The 21615-nt window shown below is 42.9% G+C and overlaps 1 protein-coding gene across 5 annotated transcripts in view; it reads left to right on the top strand.

The window, feature by feature from the left end:
• The window catches only part of tkfc (triokinase/FMN cyclase), a 104708-nt gene that overhangs the window by 12978 nt on the left and 70115 nt on the right, over positions 1 to 21615 (top strand). For 4 of the 5 annotated variants that reach the window (XM_041198196.1, XM_041198197.1, XM_041198195.1 and 1 more), the window contains exons 3-4: positions 11724 to 11834; positions 19851 to 20032. In XM_041198196.1, the coding sequence (XP_041054130.1) occupies positions 11724 to 11834; positions 19851 to 20032 (293 nt within the window). Of the gene's footprint in view, positions 1 to 11473; positions 11638 to 11723; positions 11835 to 19850; positions 20033 to 21615 lie in introns of all 5 variants that reach the window. The other variant, XM_041198198.1, reaches the window with a different exon arrangement.

Here is a 21615-nt window from a genome sequence, read left to right on the forward strand (position 1 = left end):
GGTCAAAATCCTGGAACTCCCTGCCTAACAGCAATGTGGGTGTACCTACACCACATGGACTGCAGCAGTTCAAGAAGGCAGCTCACCACCACCTTCTCAAGGGCAACTAGTGATGGGCAATAAATGCTGGCCCAGCCAGCGAAGCCCATATCCCATAAATGAATTTTAAAAAAGCATATAATTATGCAAACACAGATGGCAGGTCTGAAGTTTGGACAGAATATAAAGAACAACAAAGAATGACAAAGATATTACTAACGAGGGAAAAGTTGGAGCACAAGAGAAATACAGCTAGAAATATAAAGATGGATAGTAAGAGTTTCTATAGATACTTAAAAAAGAAAAGAGTTAACAATAGAAAGTGAGTCTGGGGAATTAATAATGGAAAATAAAGGGCTGTAACTCCCAACTAGCATCAGAAAGAAATGGCCCATAGGAATTAGAAGAAATAAATACATACTTACCTGCCCTTGAAAACTATGCTGACATTTCCAATCCCCAGAGCTACTTGTGGCCTGCATCAAATGAATCCCCGCAGGCTCCAGCGAAGTGCAGCTCCGGCAGATTGAAGGAGGCCATGCCCTCTTTTCTTAACGCCACTAGCTGCAGTAAAGCAGGTGAGTTTAAAGGACCAGTGAAATTGACAGGCCAGGGAGAAGGTAAGTGGATAGGATTTGGGGGTTGGAGCGGTCAGAAATCGCAGGTGGGGGCGGTCGGAGGGTGGTGAAGGTTGGAGTCAGGGGCTGGGAGGTCAGGGTGGGGGTGTCAGAGGTCAAGGGGGGGCTGTTGATGGTGGGAGGGCGACAGAGGTCAGGGGGGAATCCTTGTGGGGTAGCTTGGAGGGTGTGGGGAGAGTCCCGCCACGGATGCGGGGGGGCGAATTGGGGATGTGGGGGGGAACCCCATGGGGATCGCTTGGGGGGGTGTGTGGAGAATCCTGTGGGGATGCGGGGGGGGTTGATCTGGGTGTTTACAATAGTTACCCAGAAGTTAGAAGAGGTTTTAATTCTTCTAACTTTTGCTGGGTAACTATTGGTGTAGCCCCGGTGGAACTATCCGAAATTTACGATTTAAATCACATTTTTGGATGGTTCCCAGAGCAGGACAATTGTTAAGAGGAAGTTTGCACATCTGAATAATTGCCATGTAAACCCTTACCTGGGAACTTCCAAGAGGGACTCCCCAGCGCATCTTTGGGGTAACCCCCAAATCCGACACTGGGGAGCTCGGAGATTATGGCCCAAGGGATGGCAGATGAATTGAACGGGTACTTTGCATCCGTCCTCACTGTAGAAAATACAAATATCATCGCAGAAGTAGCTGTAAATCAATAAATGAAAGGGACGGAGTAACTCGGGGAAATTACATTCACCAGGGAAGTAGTACTGAGAAAATTGTTGGAGTTGTAAGCTGACAAATCCTCGGGTCCTGATAGACCTAGTCCTAATGCTTCAAAAGAAGTGGCTAATGAGATAGTTGATGCATTGATTTTAATTTTCCAAAATGCTCTGGATTCAGGGAAGGTGCCATTAGATTGGAAAATAGTGAACATAACTCCTTTATTCAAAAGGGGAAGGAGACAAAGCAGGAAGATACAGGCCAATTAGCTTAACGTGTCACAGAGAAAATGTTGGAAGCTAATATTAAAGTTGTTATAGCAGCGCACTGACAAAAATTCAAGGCAATTAGGCAGAGTCAACATAGTCTTGTGAAAGGGAAATAATGTTTAAACAATTTATTGGAGTTCTTTGAAGGAGTCACGTGTGCAGTGGGTAAAGGGGAACTGCTGGATGTCCTGTACTTAGATTTCCACAATGTATTTCATAAGGTGCCATGTCAAAGGTTATCGCAGAAAATAAAAACTCCTGGTATAGGGGGGTAACATATCAGCATGGATAGGCGATTGGCTAGTTTAGAGGGAGGCGGTGGCACAGTGGTATTGTCACTGGACTCGTATTGCAGAGATCCAGGGTAATCCTATGGGGACCCAGGTTTGAATCCCACCATGGCAGATGGTGAAATTTGAATTCAATAAAAAATCTGGAGTTAAAACTCTGATGATGACCATGAAGCCGTTGCCGATTGTTGTAAAAACCTAGCTGGTTCACTAATGTCCTTTAGGGAAGGAAATCTGACATGTTTATCTAGTCTGGCCGACATGTGACCCCAGACTCGCAGCAATGTGGTTGATTCTTAAATGTCCTCTGAACAAGGGCAATTAGGGTTGGGCAATAAATGCTGGCTGAGCCCATGATACCCACATCCCATGAGCAAATGAAAAAAAAAGCTAACAGGTTACAAATGTTCACCCATAAATGGGTCATTTTCTGGTTGGCAGAATGTAACAAGTGATGTGCCACAGGGATTAGTGTCTCAACATTTTATAATTTATATAAATGACTTGGATGAAGGGATAGAAGGCATATTGCTAAATTTTCTGATGGTCCAAAGGTGGGAAAGTAAGTTGTGAAAAGGACATGAGGAGGCAACAACATAGGTTTAAGTGAGTGGGCAAAGATCTGACAAATGGAGTATAATGTGGGCAAATGTGAAATTGTCTTTTGGCAGGAAGAATAAAAGCAAAGCATATTATCTAAATGCTTAGAGATTGCAGAGTCGGAGATGCAGAGGGATCTGGGTGTCCTAGTACATGAATCACAAAAGGCTAGTTTGCAGGTACAGCAAGTAATTAGGAAAGCTAATAGAATGTTATAATTTATTGCGAGGGAAATTGAATATAAAAGTAGAGAGATTATGCTTCATTTGTACAGGACACTGCTAAGACCACATCTGGAGCATTGTGTAAGTGTTGGTGTCCTTATTTAAGGAAGGATACACATGCATTAGAAGCAGCTCAGAGAAGGTTTACTAACCAGTGGGCGGATCTTATGAGGAAAGGTGGACAGGCTAGGCTTATATCTGCTGGACTTCAGAAGAGTAAGATGTGACTTGATTGAAACATATAAGATCTTGAGGGGTCTTGACAGGTTGGATGTGGAAAGGATGTTTCCTGTTGTGGGAGAATCTAAAATTAGGGCATTACTGTCTAAAAATAAGGAGTCGCCCATTTAAGACAGAGATGAGAAGAAATGTTTCCTCTGAGGGTAGTGAGTCTTTGGAACACCCTCAAAAGGCAGTGGAAGCAGAGTCTTCTAATTGTTTTCAAGGCAGAGTTAGATAGATGCTTGATAAATAAGGGGGTGAAAGGATATCTGTGGCTGGTGGGAGGTTACAGTCAGATCAGCCATGATCTTATTGAATGGCGGAGCAGGCTCGAAGGGCCTAGTGGCCTACTCCTGCTCCTAACTCGTATGTTTGTATGTAGCAGAATGTAATACCTTAGATTTGACCATGTTGAAATTCATTTGCTAATTATATGCCCATTCTTCAAGTTTATTAATGTCTTGTAATTTATTGCAGTCCTTCTCACTATCCCTTCCAATTTGTAAGATTGTCAGTCAGGCTCACAGTGTGGCACATTTGCATGTACTGGCAACTACATATATAAATACTGTTCTTGGCAGACGGAAAGAACATGTATACACATTGTGCCTGTTTCAGCTTCACAAATTAAACAACAGCTATTTGCTGACTCATTCCTCAGTGCAATGCCTTGGCCAATCAGGGTTTAAATTTCAAACAATGCCTGCAGTTAACTGTCAGTTGCCATCGGTTGGTGCATTCTCCATGGCAATGCCTCTACCAATCAGAGTCCACTTGCCAACCAAGCAACATTCTCTTCTCATACAGTACAAATTGTTGTTTTCCCTTTATATTGGTATTCTTGCTAAGTGTTCTGATGTGTGCAGGGTGAAAAGCTTTGACATGTCGCTTTTTAAAGCAATTTTTAAATATGTATAATAATACCATTGCAATCTCTTCCCTAGATTCTTTTAAAATGTTTGGATAGAATCAGCCTGTACCAGGTGTTTTATCCCCTTTGAGTTTGTTTAGTTTATTTAATGCTTCTCTTTTTATTTTAAATGTAATGAAATCATTTCTAAGCTCATCACTCAATATCATGTCCCCCTGATCCATTTTCCTGGTAAGTACTGAAGCAAAATAAGTATTTAATATTTCTGCCATTTCAAGAATGCTGCGTGTGATTTTTATATTCACCTTTCCTTAGTGGCCCTATTCCCACCCTGACTTTCCTTTTTCGGTTCACATTCCTGTAGGATATCGCTTTTTATGTTCCTCTTTTAGCTTCCTAATTGTGTCTGACTTTTCTTCTAGTCTTTTCATATTCTTTCTTCTCATGCTCTTTCCTGCTGTCCATGTACTTTGTGTATGTCCCCTTCCTGACCCTCAATTTTTCACTTATGCCTTTATTCATCTGTGATGCCTCATTAATATTTAGCTTGTTCTTGCTTTCTTGGTGGAATTTATAACATATACCAAAGAATATGGGCTCCAGAGCTTTATAACTGGAGACATAGGGTGGGATTTTCTGTTCCCATCAGCAGCGGGTGTCATGGCAAGCAGGATGGGAAAATGTGGAGAACATCTGCCTGTGACCAATGAAGTCCCTCCCATCATGCTGGAAGAGCATCATGTGCAGGTTTCCCTCACTCCAATTACTCTCCTTTCTCCCCCACTAACCCTTGATTTCATCGTGATACTTGTTGATATCTCTGCCCTCCCCACTGAACCATTTGATGTTGACGTCCCAGTGCCCCATGTAGACTTGACCGCCCCCCACCCCCCATGCCGCCAGTGTGGCCTTTTGACTTGGAGTGGGGTGTGATTCTGGTGAGCTGGATTTTCAGTGATTATTCATGGTATGCAAATGAATATAAATGTGGTTCCCAAAATGACGTGGTGGGCCGCCCAACCCACTATGAAAGTTGGGAATGGAAAATCGCAACAATTGTACATTTTTCAGCTGATCCAATGACGCACTTGTAAAGCAAGATATAAAATAAATTGCCAGAGGAAGGCTCTCAGGACTTGTGGAAAGAGTCGACCACTGCACTTGTGGACTGATTAAAGGGGTACCCTACTCATTTCTGCTTTTGCAGTTGGAGAGGAAGGCACAGCTGAGACATGTTTGGAGCAGTCTGTTACCAATTTTGGGAATGTGGCACCCTAACTCATTTTGGGCATTCTTGCAAGAGCATAACCCTACTGCGGGTCTTTTAGAATCAGCTTCCAAAGCCCCTTTGTCCCTCTTGTCGCAAATCCCCAGTGTCAGAAGGAACCAACTGAAAATGGGCCATGGGCCAAAATGCATATGCCTAATGGCCCTAAGAACTCTAAACCTTGCAGCTGGCAGGTTCAGATTTGAATGCCTCCCCTCTCACCACAGCACCCTGCCCCCCCCCCCCCCCCCAATACCCTCATAACATGAGTGCTAATTGGCCTACGGTGTAATCTAGAGGAAAGAGCCTGTCAGTGCTTTGATTAAGGCTTCTCTCGCCTGGTAGAACTCAGTCAGATCCAAGCCCATGTGTCAAAGCCCTGTTGTGCCTGTGATGTTTGGGTGGGTGCCTTACCATTGATCCAGAAGGCAGTACTAGCGCTCTAAGTGATGATTTCGGCTGTACTGCCTGGATGAAAGCAACCCATGGGCTTCACAATGACTCCCTAGTTTGCGACTGAAAGGTGACCATCGTAGTCTTATGTTTATTCTGCTCATTGTTTCCATAGAGTCGAGCACGAAAGCCTCATGAATGGAACAGGCAATGTTTCATTCATCCTGGCGATCAGGCAACTGAGAAGGAGGAGAAAAAGGGCCTGGTGTCAGCAGGCTGGGCAAATGGAAGAACCTCACCCTGATGAACAAGAGCCAGTGGGGCCCCTTCAAGACCAAGGAGCTGAGGATTACAAAGCCATTAAGCTGAGGTGTCTGGCAAGACTAAGGGTGTACAGAAGACACTTCTCATACCTCCAGACAAGCAAGACACAGTGGGGTAGAAACCTTCGCATGTCTAGGGATGTGGTGGCTCACGTCTGCCACATTCTCTGGGAGGAGTTGACACTCCAGGGACTGGGAGGCCATCCATTGCTAGTGGCTCTCAAAGTGACCACCGCTTTGAACTTCTTAACGAGTGGCTCGTTCCAGGGCTCCACTGGGGACTCGGCGAGATTTGTCAGTCATCTGCTCACAAATGCATCCGAGAGATTATGGATGCTCTATTTAGCAAGGTGCAGAATTATGTCTGGTTCCCCCTGAGATGGAGCCAGCCAGACTGCTAGAGCAGTGAGCTTTGCAGTGATCCCTGGATTCCCACAGGTGCAGGGTGTCATCGACTGCAGTCCTGTGGCTTTAATAGCCCCCTGGCAGCAACCACTACAATTTATTAACAAGAAAGGGTTCCACTCTCAATGTGCAACTGGTCTACAACCACCAGAAGCAGATAATACAGGTATGTGTGAAATACCCTGGAAACTCCCACGACTCTTACATTTTGAGTTACTTACAGGTGCCACAAAACTTCAGGGGCTCTCAGTGCATGCAGGGTTGGCTCTTATGTGACAAAGGCTACTCACAAAAGATGATGCCTGTTCGGTAGTCACAAAGTTCCACAGAGGAAAGGTACAATGTTGCTGATTTAGCAACACGCTCATTGATTGAGCAGACTATTGTGATGCATTTTTGATGTTTGAGCATGTCAGGTGGTGCTCTTCAGAGGGCCTCCAGCATCATTGTGGCTTGCTGTGCTGTACTCAACCTGGTGCTGCAGAGGGGGGATAACTTGCCATAAGAGAGTTGGAGGAGCTGCATGTTTCCTCTAAGGATGAGGACTTTGAGCGGGCTGAGCTCAATGAAGGTGAGGAAGCGGAGGCTCCAGAGGAAGAGGCCATTGCATGTCAAAATGAGGCAGGAGGTGTGCACTTGAGATGCTTATAGCCACCAGATTCCAGAAGGATAATGACGAATAACTCATACAAGCCTTTTTCACCAGTGCCCACTATGCTGGGTGCACCTGAACACCTTTTTTTCAAGCCTCATCATCTCAATGCAGCATATCAATCTCTGAATGAAAAGTTGCACTGTTGTGTCACGGTATCCTCATCCTTGGAACATGGAGCATGTGGCCTTTCTGTTATGGGAAATAACTGCAACAGGGCGTTTTGTGAGCAAAGTTGAGATGGTGCAGCCTCTTCAAGCATTTTGCCAACATTGCACTGCCTATGGCATATCTCAAGAGGCAGGAGCAGCAATGCAGTCCTTATTGCACTCATGGCAATATGCCTGCAGTCTGGCAAGGCGCCTCAAGGAAGACAGTCCTCATTCAGTGGTTCTCGCCATCATGTCTGAGATCGATTCTGAATCCACACTGCAGTATCTCTATGCAAGCAATCGTTCATGCAAAACAAGTGTTCAGGCCTCATCATCATACTCAATGCAGAACGTTAGAGACGTCTTCAGGACACAGTCATCTGTAACTCGCAGTAATGGATGCGAGCCTCAGGACCAGCATTGTCTGATATCTATCAAGCGCTCATGACCATGCCTCCGTTTGGTGTCTCCCAAATTCCTGTACAGCATAGCCTTGGCATTTGTGGGCCCGAAAATGCTGACACTCCATTTAGGCCTTAAGGACTCAAATCTTTGATAATAAAGAGCACACATCACATGTATTAGAACTTTGCTCTGATCTCTTTTGAGGCCTCCACATTTTCATTCTGACATATCCACGAGGAAACCAGTCACACCGATGCCATTGTAAATAGCACATAACCATGTCGACTGACCATCTAAGAGCTGGCAGGGGGTCAATATCGCAGACCTTCGAGCCCAGCACTGAAATCCTCCCGTGTCCTAGTCAGGCATCTGGGGCTTTTACACACAACTCCTATGTCACACAATTTTTAACATCTAGCAGGAATGGTAAGGCTCAACATGTGTCAGCGAGGTCCATTGCTCTAAATCATGGAGGTGGGAAGGTGGGGACTAATATTGGGGTTATATTCAGCTGTACAGACGGACATGAGATAACGCAGCAGGAAGACAGGAGCGCATAAGAACTCCAAATTTTGGTTCATATGTAAGGCATACTTAAGACTGACGGAAAGTACATGGAGGCCAATAAAAAATGCACCGACTCAACCCGCATCGCCATTCCACCCTCAAACATCCACATTGAGTTGTGTTCAATGCAGCAGCATCAGGTGACTGAAGCAGTCTCCAGGTTCTAACCTCATGAGGTAACATTATATGAACCTCCGAAGCATGTCTCAGGGATGCCTTGCTTAACCACCAAGTTCTGAGAGGCAGAGGCTTCACTCATTTTGATGCTGCACAGAGAATGGTCAGGCACTGTAAAGACAATTTCAACCGTCTGGCAGGAATCACAAGGCCCAACATGTATCAGCGAGGTCCATTGCTCTGAATCTTGGAGGTGGGAAGGTGGGGACTAATATTGGGGTCATGTTCAGATGTACACACGGACATGAGATAACGCAGCAGGCAGACAAGAGCGCATAGGAACTCCTACCGTTACATCTTGGTGCATCCCTGACATCCACAGCAGAGGTTGATGCAGCCTGCTGACTATTTACCCCCTGTTGTCTGTGAGGACCTTGGCAGACATCTCTGGAGGGCCCTGGCCTGCTTTGGGTTTCCTGCTGTGGGACAGGTGCAGCTGCAGCTAATGTAGCAAGCAGAGGAGATTGGGAGCAGCTAGACAATTTGAGTCACCTGGGTGGATGGCCGCAGTGTGCCCAGCTAATGGTCCTCCTCCCTATGGGTGGCTGATGTGGGTGGCCTTGTGGAGAAAGGGCACCTGGAGTGAGGTCGAGGTGCCGTGTCCTTCTCTCACCTAGCCAATGACGGATCCGATCTATGCTGAGAGCAATGGAGTGCAGATGCTGGGCAAAGGTTTCTATGGTGGTTGCTATCAGAGCAGTTTTGACCTTGGTGTGTTGGCATGTTGGCGTGACGACATCAACTTGAATGCTGATGGACTCCTCCATCATCTGTTGCAATCTGGTAACAGCTTCTGACCATCCTGCTGATGTTCCCATTTCTGTCTTTGCAGCTCCAGCATCTGTGTTGGGACGGAATCCAGAGGCTTGTTATCTGAGTCGAACTCTGCAGGAGCCTGGCTCCAGCAATCCTCCAAGTCCATGGATGCCCCTGCCTCCGTCTGCTGTAGACCCAAATTTGTGCTGTGCTCACCAGCTTATGATCCCGAGCCTGCTCAAGAGCTAGGTCCCATCAAGGTGTATCTCTCTGCATTGGTGGAGGGTGTGGGTGAAGGCTGTGATGGCTCTACATCCGGTGGATCCTCAGGATCCTCATCCAAGGTATTCTAGGTGCTGGGGCTGATAGGCTGGCTGCCAGTGCCTAGCTGTCAAAGAGAGAAGAGATAACAAGTGATTGGCTGCATAGTCACCAACTTAACAAACCATTCGGTTTTGTTAGGTGACAAATGAGCTGGTAATGGGTCCACACAGGTTGGATTCACAACATATTGTTCTAAGAAACAGTCCCGAATACACTTAAGAATTCTTGTTTGTGTCTACCTCTGCCAAATTGATTTTCCAAATCTACATGAAGATTTAAAGTCACCCATGATTAATGTACTGCCTTTTTTACATGCCCTCATTATCTCCTGATTTATTCTCTGTCCTGCAGTATAGCTACTGTCAGGGGGCCAATAGACTTCTCCCACCAGTGTCTTCTTCCCCTTGTTATTTCTGACCTCCACCTATATGGATTCTACATCTTCTGATCCAAGATAATTTCTTCCTATCATGCTTATTCCATCTCGTATTAACAAAGCGACCCCACCACCCTTTCCTTCTTGCCTGTCCTTTCAAAAAGCCTCATTCCCATGAATATTTAGTCCCCAGCTTTGATCTCCCTGTAACCAGGTCTCCGTAATGGCTATAAGATCATACCCATTAACCTCTATTTGTGCCATTAATTCATTTATTTTGTTCCGAGTACTATGTGCATTTAAGTAAAGAGCCATTAATTTTGCCTTTTACCATTTTTTCCCCTTTTTGACCCTATTTGCTGCTTTTTTTAATGTTTGTACACCCTGCCATTTCCTGTCACACTCTGGGTATCATTGCCTAAATAGCTGCCCTGCAAGACTGTCATATTCTTTTTGCTTTGTTAGCTTCTGTATCCCCTTTCCTGAACCCTACCCCCCACCTCCTATTTAGTTTAAAGCCTTCTCTACAGCCCTACCTATTTGGTTCACCAGGACCTTGCTCCCAGGTGGCTCAAGTGAAGCCCGTCCCACTGGAACAGCTCCCTCCTACCCCAGTACTGGTGCCAATGCCCCATGAACCGAAACCCATTCCTCCCACACCAATCTCTGAGCCATGCATTTAACTCCTTGGCTTTATTTATCCTATGGTGAGACGTGAATTTTAAATACGTAATTCCTGTGAAGTGTGAGTGCAGGTAGAAAGACTTAAAAAAAAAAGTTCAGTAGCATTTTAGGTTTTATGAATCAAGTAAAGGGGTCATGATAGTTTTTTACACTGTTATGATGAGGCCACAGTTGGAATATTATGTGTAGTTTTGCACATTCCATATAGAAAAAAGGGTGATCAATTTGAAATTATAGTTAAAAGTGAAAAGACAGGGAGAGAACTTGGGAGTTTTTTTATTATGGGGGGAATTGTAGAAACAGTGATGGGGCAAGGGATGGATTCAGACGCTTTCAATGTTCCTGGAGTTCAGCTAGCAAAAATTCTGGCTTATCCATGATTTTATGCAGGATGAGGTAATTTGATGTTACAGTAGTGATCTTGGGATTGAGAATGGTAAGGAGAGATAGTGCCGATTGTCAGCATACATGTGGAAGCTGATTCCAGGGCCATTGATAATGTCACCAAGAAATAACATGAAAATAAGTAAAAGCAAAGGCCCAGGAATGAGACAAGAAACAATCATAAGATATGCCAGCTGCATTGTGACCAATAGGAATAGAACTAAATGAGAGCAGTCCTTAGAAGTGGACCATGGAGTAGACTCAGTTGAGAGGGTAGTGCACTGAAAAAGACACGGAGATATGAATATAGCCATGTTGCAGTCAGGATTTCAATAGAAACTGCTGGTAGCTCAATTGATAAATACATCTGATGTCATACTGCAAATAAAATGAACAAAAGCTAATCGACAGCTGCAAAATAAGTTGAGAAGACCTCAAAAAATTCAATAACTTAAGAGTTCTGAATATAGGCCTATGACACATAGTTATACTGAAAATGTAGTATGGCATGGCCTTGTCTTGGTCTAAACTTAGATAAACCCAACTATCCATTTCTTGTGTAGGAGATTATGGTAAAAAATGCAAAGATTTTCCTTATTTTTTGCATAACAATTGCAGAATATTGCTGATATGTATTGATTCTGTCTGATATTAAATCTGATAAACTGTTTTTAACAATTGCATAAATAATTTTAAGGGCTAAGGAGGAACTCTTCAAACCCCACCCCCATTTATGCTACTGTTTCCTCTCTTCTTATCATTTCCCGTTCATTCTGCTATTTTCTTAACCTCAGGGTGTTGGGTAAGGAACGGAACAGGGCCGATTGATGCCTCCTATGTCCAGAGATCACCTGCTGATACTTATAAGTTCATGCTAAGCATTAGCACTTTGGAAATGAATTAAGGACTGCTAACAGGAGTCAGCAACTTCAGCATTGGAGGAGAGAAAATTAGAGAAGTAAAGAAGAAAAGCATTCTTCAAGGGTTTTTCTTGTATTCAGAAACTGCCATGCACTTTCTAAAGTTCTTTCTTCCTATTTCCAGGATATGTTGGAGTAGGAATGTTGTCCGGTGCCATTGCAGGAGACGTCTTCACTTCTCCACCAACTGGAAGTATTTCAGCTGCAATCCGAACAATGGACAGAGCAGGAGCAGGTACGACCTTATAGAAAATGTAGAGCTACAGAACCGTACAGTCCCTGAGAAGCTCTGTTGGGAGCTGCCATTTCTCATAACCATATTTCAATTATGCAAAATAAAATTCTATGAGTCAATCTTTGCAATCACCATGCTGAGTATACTTACCCCATCTGTTTTGAGACACTGTTTTCGGGCATGCCTTCTCAGCTGACCAGCTGGCCTACTCCTCGGTCTTGGTGGTTACAAGAAATGAGATACTCTCATGATTTAAAAACGGAAAGCAAAATTTCCAGTTGCCCCATATCAGCATATTGAAACTAGAGTGGAGATCCCTGTTGCTATCTCACTGCCATTTAATATTAGATTCTTGTGATGAATATCTAGTTCATGGTTCATGTTAATATTTTAGAGGTAATGTTTATTTCTGGGAAGATTAAAGTTTAACTGTGGAAATTGGGATAATTGCAACTGAAGCAGGTTGGAGTCCATTACACTTAAAACGTTTATTTCAGAAGTTAACAGCTAGAAAGGTAAGAGCCATAAAACAGCAGGTGGGCTTACTTAGCTGGAGAAATTGTAAATGTGGGATAATTGGCTTGGAGGTCAGTTTGAGGATAGAACAGAGCAGGCTATGTGTCATGGAGATGCATGGAGCTTAAGAAGCTTCTTGGGTTTCAGTTTATCAGTGTGTTTGCTGGGAGAGTGAGTGCTCTACAGCAGGGGAAGAGGCTACACTGAAAGAGTGCTGTTGTTTGCAGGCTCCAGGTGGTTAAGACATGGAAAAGCCCTGGGAGCCATTCAGTGCAGCTAAGAATTGCAGTTTGGACCATGTGTAGTTTGCAGTTTACAGAGAAACCCTGGGAGCTGGTTGGTGTAGTAAAGGCTCTGAAGACATCCTGGGGGAGCTGAGAAGGTGACAGAAGAATGCTTGTTCTATGCTGGAGGCAGCTAGGACCAGAGAAGCCCTGGGAACAATTTATAGCTCCGTGCAGCTGGGAGACTGGAGTTCAGAGAAACCCAGGGGCAGTGCCAGTTTAGTGAAGCTGGCAGTCTGCAAAAGAGTTGAAAATGACCTGGTACTTAGAGGTGGAAGTGCAGCTTTGTGAATCCCATGGGATGCAGTCTCAGGAGAAGAGACTGAACCATTGGGGGGTGAGCAGTTGTTAAGGCAGTCTGAGTTGGAATGGCCTTTGACGAAATTCAAAGGCTGGGTCTTCGAAAATGAAGAGTTGAAGTCCTTCCTATGGGCGACAGAGTTTTACCGAGATTTTGTGACTCACATTGGTCATTAACATCTGGGTAGGTTGCTGAGAAATCCATGGGAGCTGTCTTGGTCGCATCTCCCATTTAATGTGCAGTATGGTACAACCACAGTTTGCCTGTTAGTTAATAGTTACCTCACGTTAATTCTGACTATTATAATATAAGATGGAAATTGTAAATTGTTTCACTTTTCTGACTTTGTAAAGTTTATTTTATTTGTTTAAAACCATGGTGTCATTCTCCTAGTGGGTAACTGGGATTTCAAACTTTATGAATTTTAAACAAAACTTACCGGTCCCTAACCGTCTCATAATATACTCTAAAGGCTTTCAGATAACCTTTTAGCCTTAAATATTAAAGCATATTTAAACTAAGCACAATGCAGTGTGTCTGTCTTCTGTTTTGCGCTATGCATTCCATTCACTTATCAGGAGTATGAATAAAGGATGCTGCAGCTGCAATGGCACAATTAAAAAGATTTTTAGACAGTATTTTTTATTTCCAGTTTTGAAGCATGCTTTCAGTACTGGCTTTTGTCAATATTCTTTGCAATAACATTTTTAAAATTGCTATTTAGGAACATAGGAACAGGAGTAGGCTATTAAACCCATCAAGCCTGTTCTGTACTTAAATCATGGCTGATCTGTATTTTAACTCCAGCTACGTGCCTTGGTTCTGTAATCTTTAATACACTCTCCTAACAATATCTATTAATCTCAGTTTTGAAATTTTCAAGTGGCGTAGTCTCAACAACCTTTTGGGGGAGAGGCTTCCATATTTCCTGTAGCATAGTGTTATAAAATGCTTTCTGACATCACCTTTCAATGGCATGACTCTACTTTTATGGCTGCAGTCCCTTGTTCTGAACTTACTATCAAACGTGTCAGCTATGGCTCAGTTGATAGTCTGAACTTTCCAGGCTCAAGTTCCAATCTAGGACTTGAGCAGGAAAAACTAGAATGAGTCTCTAGTGCAGTACTGAGGAGGTACCATCTTTCGGATGGGGCATTAAACTGAGACCCTGTCAGTCTCTCAGGTGGACCTAAAATATCCCATGGCACTATTTTGGAGAACTGGGGACCTTTCCCAAGTGTCCTGCTTAATATTTATCCATCGATCAACATTACAAAAGCAGATTGTGTTGTCATTATCATATTGCTGTTTGTGGGAGCTTGCTATGGACAAATTGGTTGCTATGTTTCCTACTTACAACAGCAACTACACTTTTAGAGAACTTCATTAGTTGTAGAGAGCTTTGAGATGGTGGTTGTGAAAAATGTTATATAAATGTAAGTCTTTTTTCTTTCTACCTATCAAATCCTTTGATCATCTCATGCACCCCTGAGTTTTCCATTTTCAAGGTAATGCAAGCCCAGTTTATGCAACCTGTCCCCATAATTTAAGCCTTTTAGCCATTCTGGTGAAACTGCACTGCACCCTTCTCAAGGGCAGTATAACCTTCCCTGAGGTATGATTCCCACTAACAACACTCTGGGGGTTACCATTGACCAGAAACTGAACTGGACTAGCCATAATAATATTGTAGCAACAAGAGCAGGTCAGTGGCTAGGAATCATGCGGTAACTAACTCACCACATGACTCCCTAAAGCCTGTCCCCCATCTACAAGGCACAAGTCAGGAGTGTAATGGAATACTGTCCACTTGCCTGAATGAATACAGCTCCAACAACATTTAAGAACACACCATTCAGGACAAAGCAGCCCACTTGATTGGCACCCCAACCATAAACATTCACTCTCCCCACCACTGCACAATGGTAGCAGAGTAAGGCTCCTTAGATAAGACCATAAGATGTAGGGCAGAAGTAGGCCATTCGGCCCATCGAGTCTGCTCCACCATTCAATGAGATCATGGCTGATCTGATAATCCTCAACTCCACTTTCCTGCCTTTTCCCCATAACCTTTGATTCCCTTATTGATTAAAAATCTGTCTATCTCAGCCTTGAATATACTTAACGACCCAGCCTCTACAGCCCTCTGTGGTGAAGAATTCCGCAGCTTAACTACCCTCTGAGAGAAGAAATTCCTCCTTATCCCTGTCTTAAATGGACGACCCCCCTTACTCTGAGATTATGCCCTCTGGTCCGAGATACTCCCACAAGGGAAAACAACCTCTCAGCATCTATCCCCTCAAGGCCCCTAATAATCTTATATGTTTCAATAAGGTTGCCTCTCATTCTTCTATACTTCAATGAGTATAGGCCCAACCTACTCAACTTCTCATAAGAAAATCCCTTCATACTCGGGATCAACCTAGTGACCCTTCTCTGGACTGCCTGCAATGCCAGTCCATCTTTCCTTAGATAAGGGGACCAAAACTGTTCACAGTATTCTAGGTGTGGTCTAACTAGTGCCTTGTATACTTTTAGCAAGACTTCCCTATTTTTATACCCCATTCCCTTTGAAATAAAGGCCAACATTCCATTTACCTCCCCTATTACCTGTCAAACTTGTATGTTAGTTTTTTGGGATTCATGCAGAAGAATCCCCAAATCCCCCTATGCTGCAGCTTTCTACAGTTTTTCTCCATTTAAATAATATTCAGCTCTCCTTTTCTTCCAGCCAAAGTGCATAACCTCACATTTTCCCACATTATATTCTATCTGCCAAGTTTTTGCTCACTCACTTAACCTCTCTATATCCCTCTGTAAACTTTTTGTGTCATCCTCACAACTTGCCTTCCCACCTATTTTTCAGTGTCATTTGCAAACTTGGTGATAGTACATTCATTTCCCTCATATATTGTAAATAATTGTGGCCCCAGCACTGATCCCTGTGGCACTCCACTAGTTGTAGGCTGCTATCCTGAAAATGACCCCTTATCCCAACTCTCTGTGTTGTATTAGTTAGCCAATCCTTTATCCATGCTTATATACTACTCCCAACACCATGAGCCCTTATCTTATTAAGTAGCCTTACGTGCAGGACCTCATCAAACGCCATTTGGAAATCCAAAACATTATATCCTCAAAAAATTCTAATAAATTTGTTAGGCATGATTTCCCCTTCATGAAGCCATGCTGAATCTGCTTTAATTATATTATGCATTTCTCAATGCTCTGCTATTACATCCTTAATAATAGATTCAAACATTTTCCGAATGATGGATGTTAAGCTAACTAGCCTATAGCTACCTATTTTTTGTCTCTCTCCCTTTATGAAAAAGTGTTACTTTGGCAGTTTTCCAATCCACTGGGACTTTTCCAGAATCTAAGGATTCTTGGAGGTTTATTACCAATGCATCCACTATTTGTGTAGCTACTTCCTTTAATATCATAGGATGCAGCCCTTCAGGTGCAGGGGACTTATTGGCTTTAGCCCCATTAGTTTCTCTAGTACTTTTTCTCTAGTGAGAGTTATTGTATTTATTTTCTCCCCCCCTTTTGCCCCTTGATTATTTAGTATTTTGGAATGCTATTAGTGTTTTCTAGCAGGAAGACTGATGCAAAGTATTTATTCAACTCCTCTTCCATTTCCTGGATCCCCATTATTATTTCTCCAGCCTCATTCTCTAAGGGATGTATGTTCACTTTGGCCTCCCTCTTCGTTTTTATAAATGTAAAGAAGCTCTTACTGTCCATTTTTATATTACTTGCTAGTTTACCCTCAAAGTTTATTTTCTCCCCCTTTATTATTTTCTTGGTCATCTTCTGTTGCTTTTTAAAACTTTCCCAATCTTCTATCTTACCACTAATCTTTGCCATATAGTATGTTTTTTCTTTCAATTTGAAACACTCCTTAATTTCCTTGGTTAACCATGATTGGTTTATCCCCTTCCTAGAATCCTTCCTCCTTATATCTTTGTTGAGAGTCATGAACTATTTTTTTTAAACGTCAGCCGTTGTTCTTCAACAGTATTTTCTGTTAAACTGCTTTCCCAGTCCACTCAAGCCAACTCTGCCCCCATTCCTTTGTAATTACCCTTATTTAAGTTTAGCACAGTTGTTTCCAACCCAGGTTTCTCGTTCTCGAACGGAATGCTAAATTCTACAATGTTAAGGTCACTGTTTTCTAGGGAATCTTTTACTCTGATATCATTTATTAAACCTGCCTCATTACACATTACCAGATCCAAAATAACCTGATCCCTGGTTGGATCCACAATATATTGTTCTAGGAAACTGTCCCAAATACACTCTGTAAATTCTTGTTTGTGTCTACCTCTGCCAATTTGATTTTCCCAATCTACATGAAGATTTAAAGTTACCCATGATTAATGTACTGCCTTTTTTACATGCCCTCATTATCTCCTGATTTATTCTCTGTCCTACAGCTTAGCAACTGTTAGTGGGCCTATAGGCTGCTCCCACCAGTGTCTTCTTCCCCTTGTTATTTCTGACCTCCACCCATATGGATTCTACATCTTCCGATCCAAGATAATTTCTTGCTATCGTACTTATTCCATCTCGTATTAACAAAGCTACCCCACCACCCTTTCCTTCCTGCCTGTAATTTCGAAAAGTCACATATTCTGAATATTTAGTTCCCAGCTTTGATCTCCTTGTAACCAAGTCTCTGTAATGGCTATAAGGTCATACCCATTAACCTCTATTTGTGCTGTTAATTCATTTATTTTTTTCCGAATGCTATGTGCGTTGAAGGGCCATTAACTTTGCCTTTTTATCATTTTTTCTCCTTTTTCCCTATTTTGCCACTTTTTTTAATGTTTGTACACTCTGTCCTTCCTGTCACTCTCTGGGTATCATTGCCTAAATAGCTGCCCTGCAGTGCTGCCCATATCGTTTTGCTTTGTAAGCCTACATATCCCCTCTGCAGAACCCTCCCCCCTCTATTTACTTTAAAGTTCTTTCCAAACCCATGACTGCTACCATCTAGAAGGACAATGGCAGCAGACACATGGAAATACCACCACCTGGAAGTTCCCCTCCAAGTCACTCACCATCGTGACTTGGAAATATATCTCCTTCAGTGTTGCTGAGTCAAAATCCTGGACTTCCCTCCTTAAGAGCACTGTGGATGTACCTACGCTACATGGAGTGCAGCGGTTCAAGAAGGCAGTTCACCACCACCTTCTCGAGGACAATTAGGGATGGGCAATAAGTGCTGGCCTAGCTAGTGATGTCCGCATGCCAGGAATAATTTTTTTTTAAAACTTGAGTGCAGTACTCTGCTTGAGATCTAACCAAAGCTCTAAACAGCTCTAACATGACATCTATCCATTTATATTCCAGCCCACTTGACGTAATGGCCAACATTCATTCTATTTTAATTACTTTTTGTACCTGCCTACTAGCTTTTTGTGGTATCTGTACTAGGATCCCTAGGATTTCCTGCTCATCCACAGTTCCTAGCTTCTCACCCTTTTGAAAATATTGTAAACTATCTTTCTTAAGTCCAAAGCAGATGATCTCTCATTTTTCATCTGCCCCATTTTGCCCACTCGCACTTGATCAATGTTCCTTTGCAACTTTCTACTCCCATCTATACTTTTTATTGTTGTCATTAGCACTCTTCAGTGTACCTTCATCCAAATCATTTGTAAACATGGTGGAAAGGAAACCGACCGCCGCTGTGATTGGCACCGCACCGCGATTTTACACAGGCGGGCCAATTAAGGCCCACCCAGCGTGGAACGTGAGTGGAAGCGCTCAGTGCTGCCTGTGCGGGCGGGGGGGAGGAGTGCAAACGGGTCTAGAGTGAACTTTGCGTGCGAAAGAGCACTTCAATTTCTCTAAGGCATGGAGCTGTTCACTTTCTCTTGGATTATTCACTAGTTCAGGCTTATTACTGGATCGAAGATGGCCTGTTCCCTTTCTGGTTTAAATTTGGAGGAACCTTTTGGTTGGAGCTGTACGCAATGTTCACATGGCACCTAAAATTGTTGATTTCTTTCTGCTAAAACATTAGAAAGCCAACTATAATTCAATTATTTGCAAGATGTCAGTTGAATATGAAAAACTGAAGGAAGGGGACATGTAAAAGGAACTCTTCAAAACTCTCATTTGGTTTGGGGAATGATGAGGGACCTAGGTGAAGAATTCCATGACACTGACAAATTAAGATGGGGGGGTTGATTTGATAAGGGCTTAATTACATTTCAGAGTTGAAATGGTACGAAATGGAAGAAAACAAGCTAGGAATGTCACCAGGTACCATTATTTTTATTTATTTGTTCATTGGACATGGGCATCACTGACATTTATTGCCCATCATAATTGCCGTTGAGAAAGTGGCAATGAACCGCTCAAGTCTTTGTGTGGGTACACCCAGAATCCAGGATTTTATCCAGCAACAGTGAAGGAGTGGCAATATTCCACCAACTATAGCTACAGCTCATGTCATGCTTAGCTCAGGATAACAGAGGAGAACTGGCTTCATGGGCTCAGGCTCAGCAAGGATCCAGTTTATGATACGTGCTTTTAGCTGCAAGAGTGTTTGTAGGTAACTTGAATCATGGGTATGGCAGTCAAGGTCTATGAACAGTCTGCCATCACACTTTTCCAGGCCAGTATCAAGTGCAGTATCAGCCAATGCGCAAACAAGTAACATCTTTCAGCAGCCATTTGATCACCCTTTCTCCTCTGGATCAATGTCCATTTTTTGATTATGTTTCTGTGAAAGTATTTTGGGACATTGTCAATTACCTTCAGAATCTGTCTGACCTGGGGAAGTTATTTGATTGTGGGGAGCTAACTTTGGTGGTTGGTATGGGGTTAGAGTCAAGAAAAACAAAAATGGTCTATTGTGACACTTTGTTTAAAACATTTTATTTGTGCTTTCTCTAGCTGGTGTACTACTGATTGTGAAGAACTACACAGGTGATCGGCTAAACTTCGGCTTAGCTCTGGAGGAGGCAAAAGCAGAGGGAATTGCGGTGGAGATGGTTATTGTAGCTGATGACTGTGCCTTCACCACACATAAAAAAGCTGGGAGGAGGGGTCTGTGTGGTACAGTACTCATACACAAAGTAAGTCTGATATATAACAGTACTGAGTTGAAGGATTGGAAATGTGAAGCTTTACAGAGAGATCAGCTTCACACAATTACCAATGGATTGATAGTAAAAAAAAAATAGTCACAGGCCCAGATGGCATACATTCCAGCATGGGAAGAAATAGCTGAAGCACCAATCGTAATTTTTCAAGGTATTTTGTGAACAGGAATTTTCAAAGGACTGGAGGACGGCAAATGTTAGACCCTTGTTCAAAGCTAGAAAATGGTAAGTCGTTTATTCATAACTTGGTTGTAGGTAGATTCCTAGGCCACAAAACTTAGCTCCATGCCGTCCATAGTTTCAGTGCTACGGATGCGGTTTTAGTATCAAAGTGGCCTATATGCTGTGCATGCACATTTCAATTGGTGTGCACTGGAAGTATGCATTTTTATACGCTGATTTGACACCAGCAATGCAGTTATCAACCTTGCTAGTACAGCTAATGTCCTCTTGTAAACATACACAGCTGAATATGCATTCAGCAGCAGGAAGGACTTCTACATTAGTACTGTTTAAACAGATCAGGAACTAACTTTCAAGTGAATTGCTGATCAATTTTGACTGGCTCTGCCTGAGTTTTTGGAAATGCTGGGAGTTTTCTGGTGGTTGTTCAAAGTCAGTGAAATTGATAGGGAGAGGTATGACATGTGGTTCAAATCAGGCCAATTGCTCCCAGTCATAGGTGTAGCATGAAAGAGAGATCGAGCACAGGCAAGGTAGAAGAAATAAACTGTTCAGAGTCTTTATCCATCCAGGGTCTTCAGGGAGCTTTACTCTTATGTCAACCCAGGAACAGAGTGTGCATCGTCTCCATTTTATGAAGAATGCATCATTTTTTGATGTAAAGGCTTATCACCAAATTTGCGCTTTAGATATTTGTATTTCTGTTTCAAGCTTACATGTTTTAACGCTTTTCTCCTCTTTCATGCAGATGAAGGAGAATTAGCTTTTTCCAGCCATTAATTTCCAGAGATAGGGGCTATGCACCTGCTGGGAGTGTGGAATTAGGCCTACGCTTCAAGTTACAAAGCCTAAATAGCCAAGTGGTTATGGTACTGGGTTTGTAACCCCAAGATCAAGAGTTCAAATCTCACAATGGCAAACTGTGAAACAATGTAACTTCATCTGTATAAATAGATGGAAACGTGTTTTTACTCGAAAGAGTTACAAAGCTTGTCTAATAATGTAAACGCTTGTTTTCACATTTCAGGATCATTCATGAACTGAGCCAGTTAGAAGTGTCAACTTTATTAAAAATGGGGTTGGCATGCATGGCATAGTAATAATGATAGCAAGAGTGAAAGGTTGACTTGGTGCAAACAAAGGGGGCTACTTCAAACCAAATGCAGATTTCCCAGGAAACATTGACTCAGGTAAGCTTGAAGCTGCACCACCTGCTGTGTGCAGATGGGTCACACCAGGATGTTTTCCGTAAGTGACCCCAGTACAACAGGCAGAGTAAAGAGTCAAGGGGTCAACTTGAAGTTTTTATGGTGGTGATAATTTTTTTTAAATAAAAGGAAAGGGTTCACAGAAATATAGTTTACAAAATGGGT

The sequence above is a fragment of the Carcharodon carcharias genome, chromosome 10 (genome assembly GCF_017639515.1).
Source record: "Carcharodon carcharias isolate sCarCar2 chromosome 10, sCarCar2.pri, whole genome shotgun sequence".
Lineage (NCBI taxonomy): Eukaryota > Metazoa > Chordata > Chondrichthyes > Lamniformes > Lamnidae > Carcharodon > Carcharodon carcharias.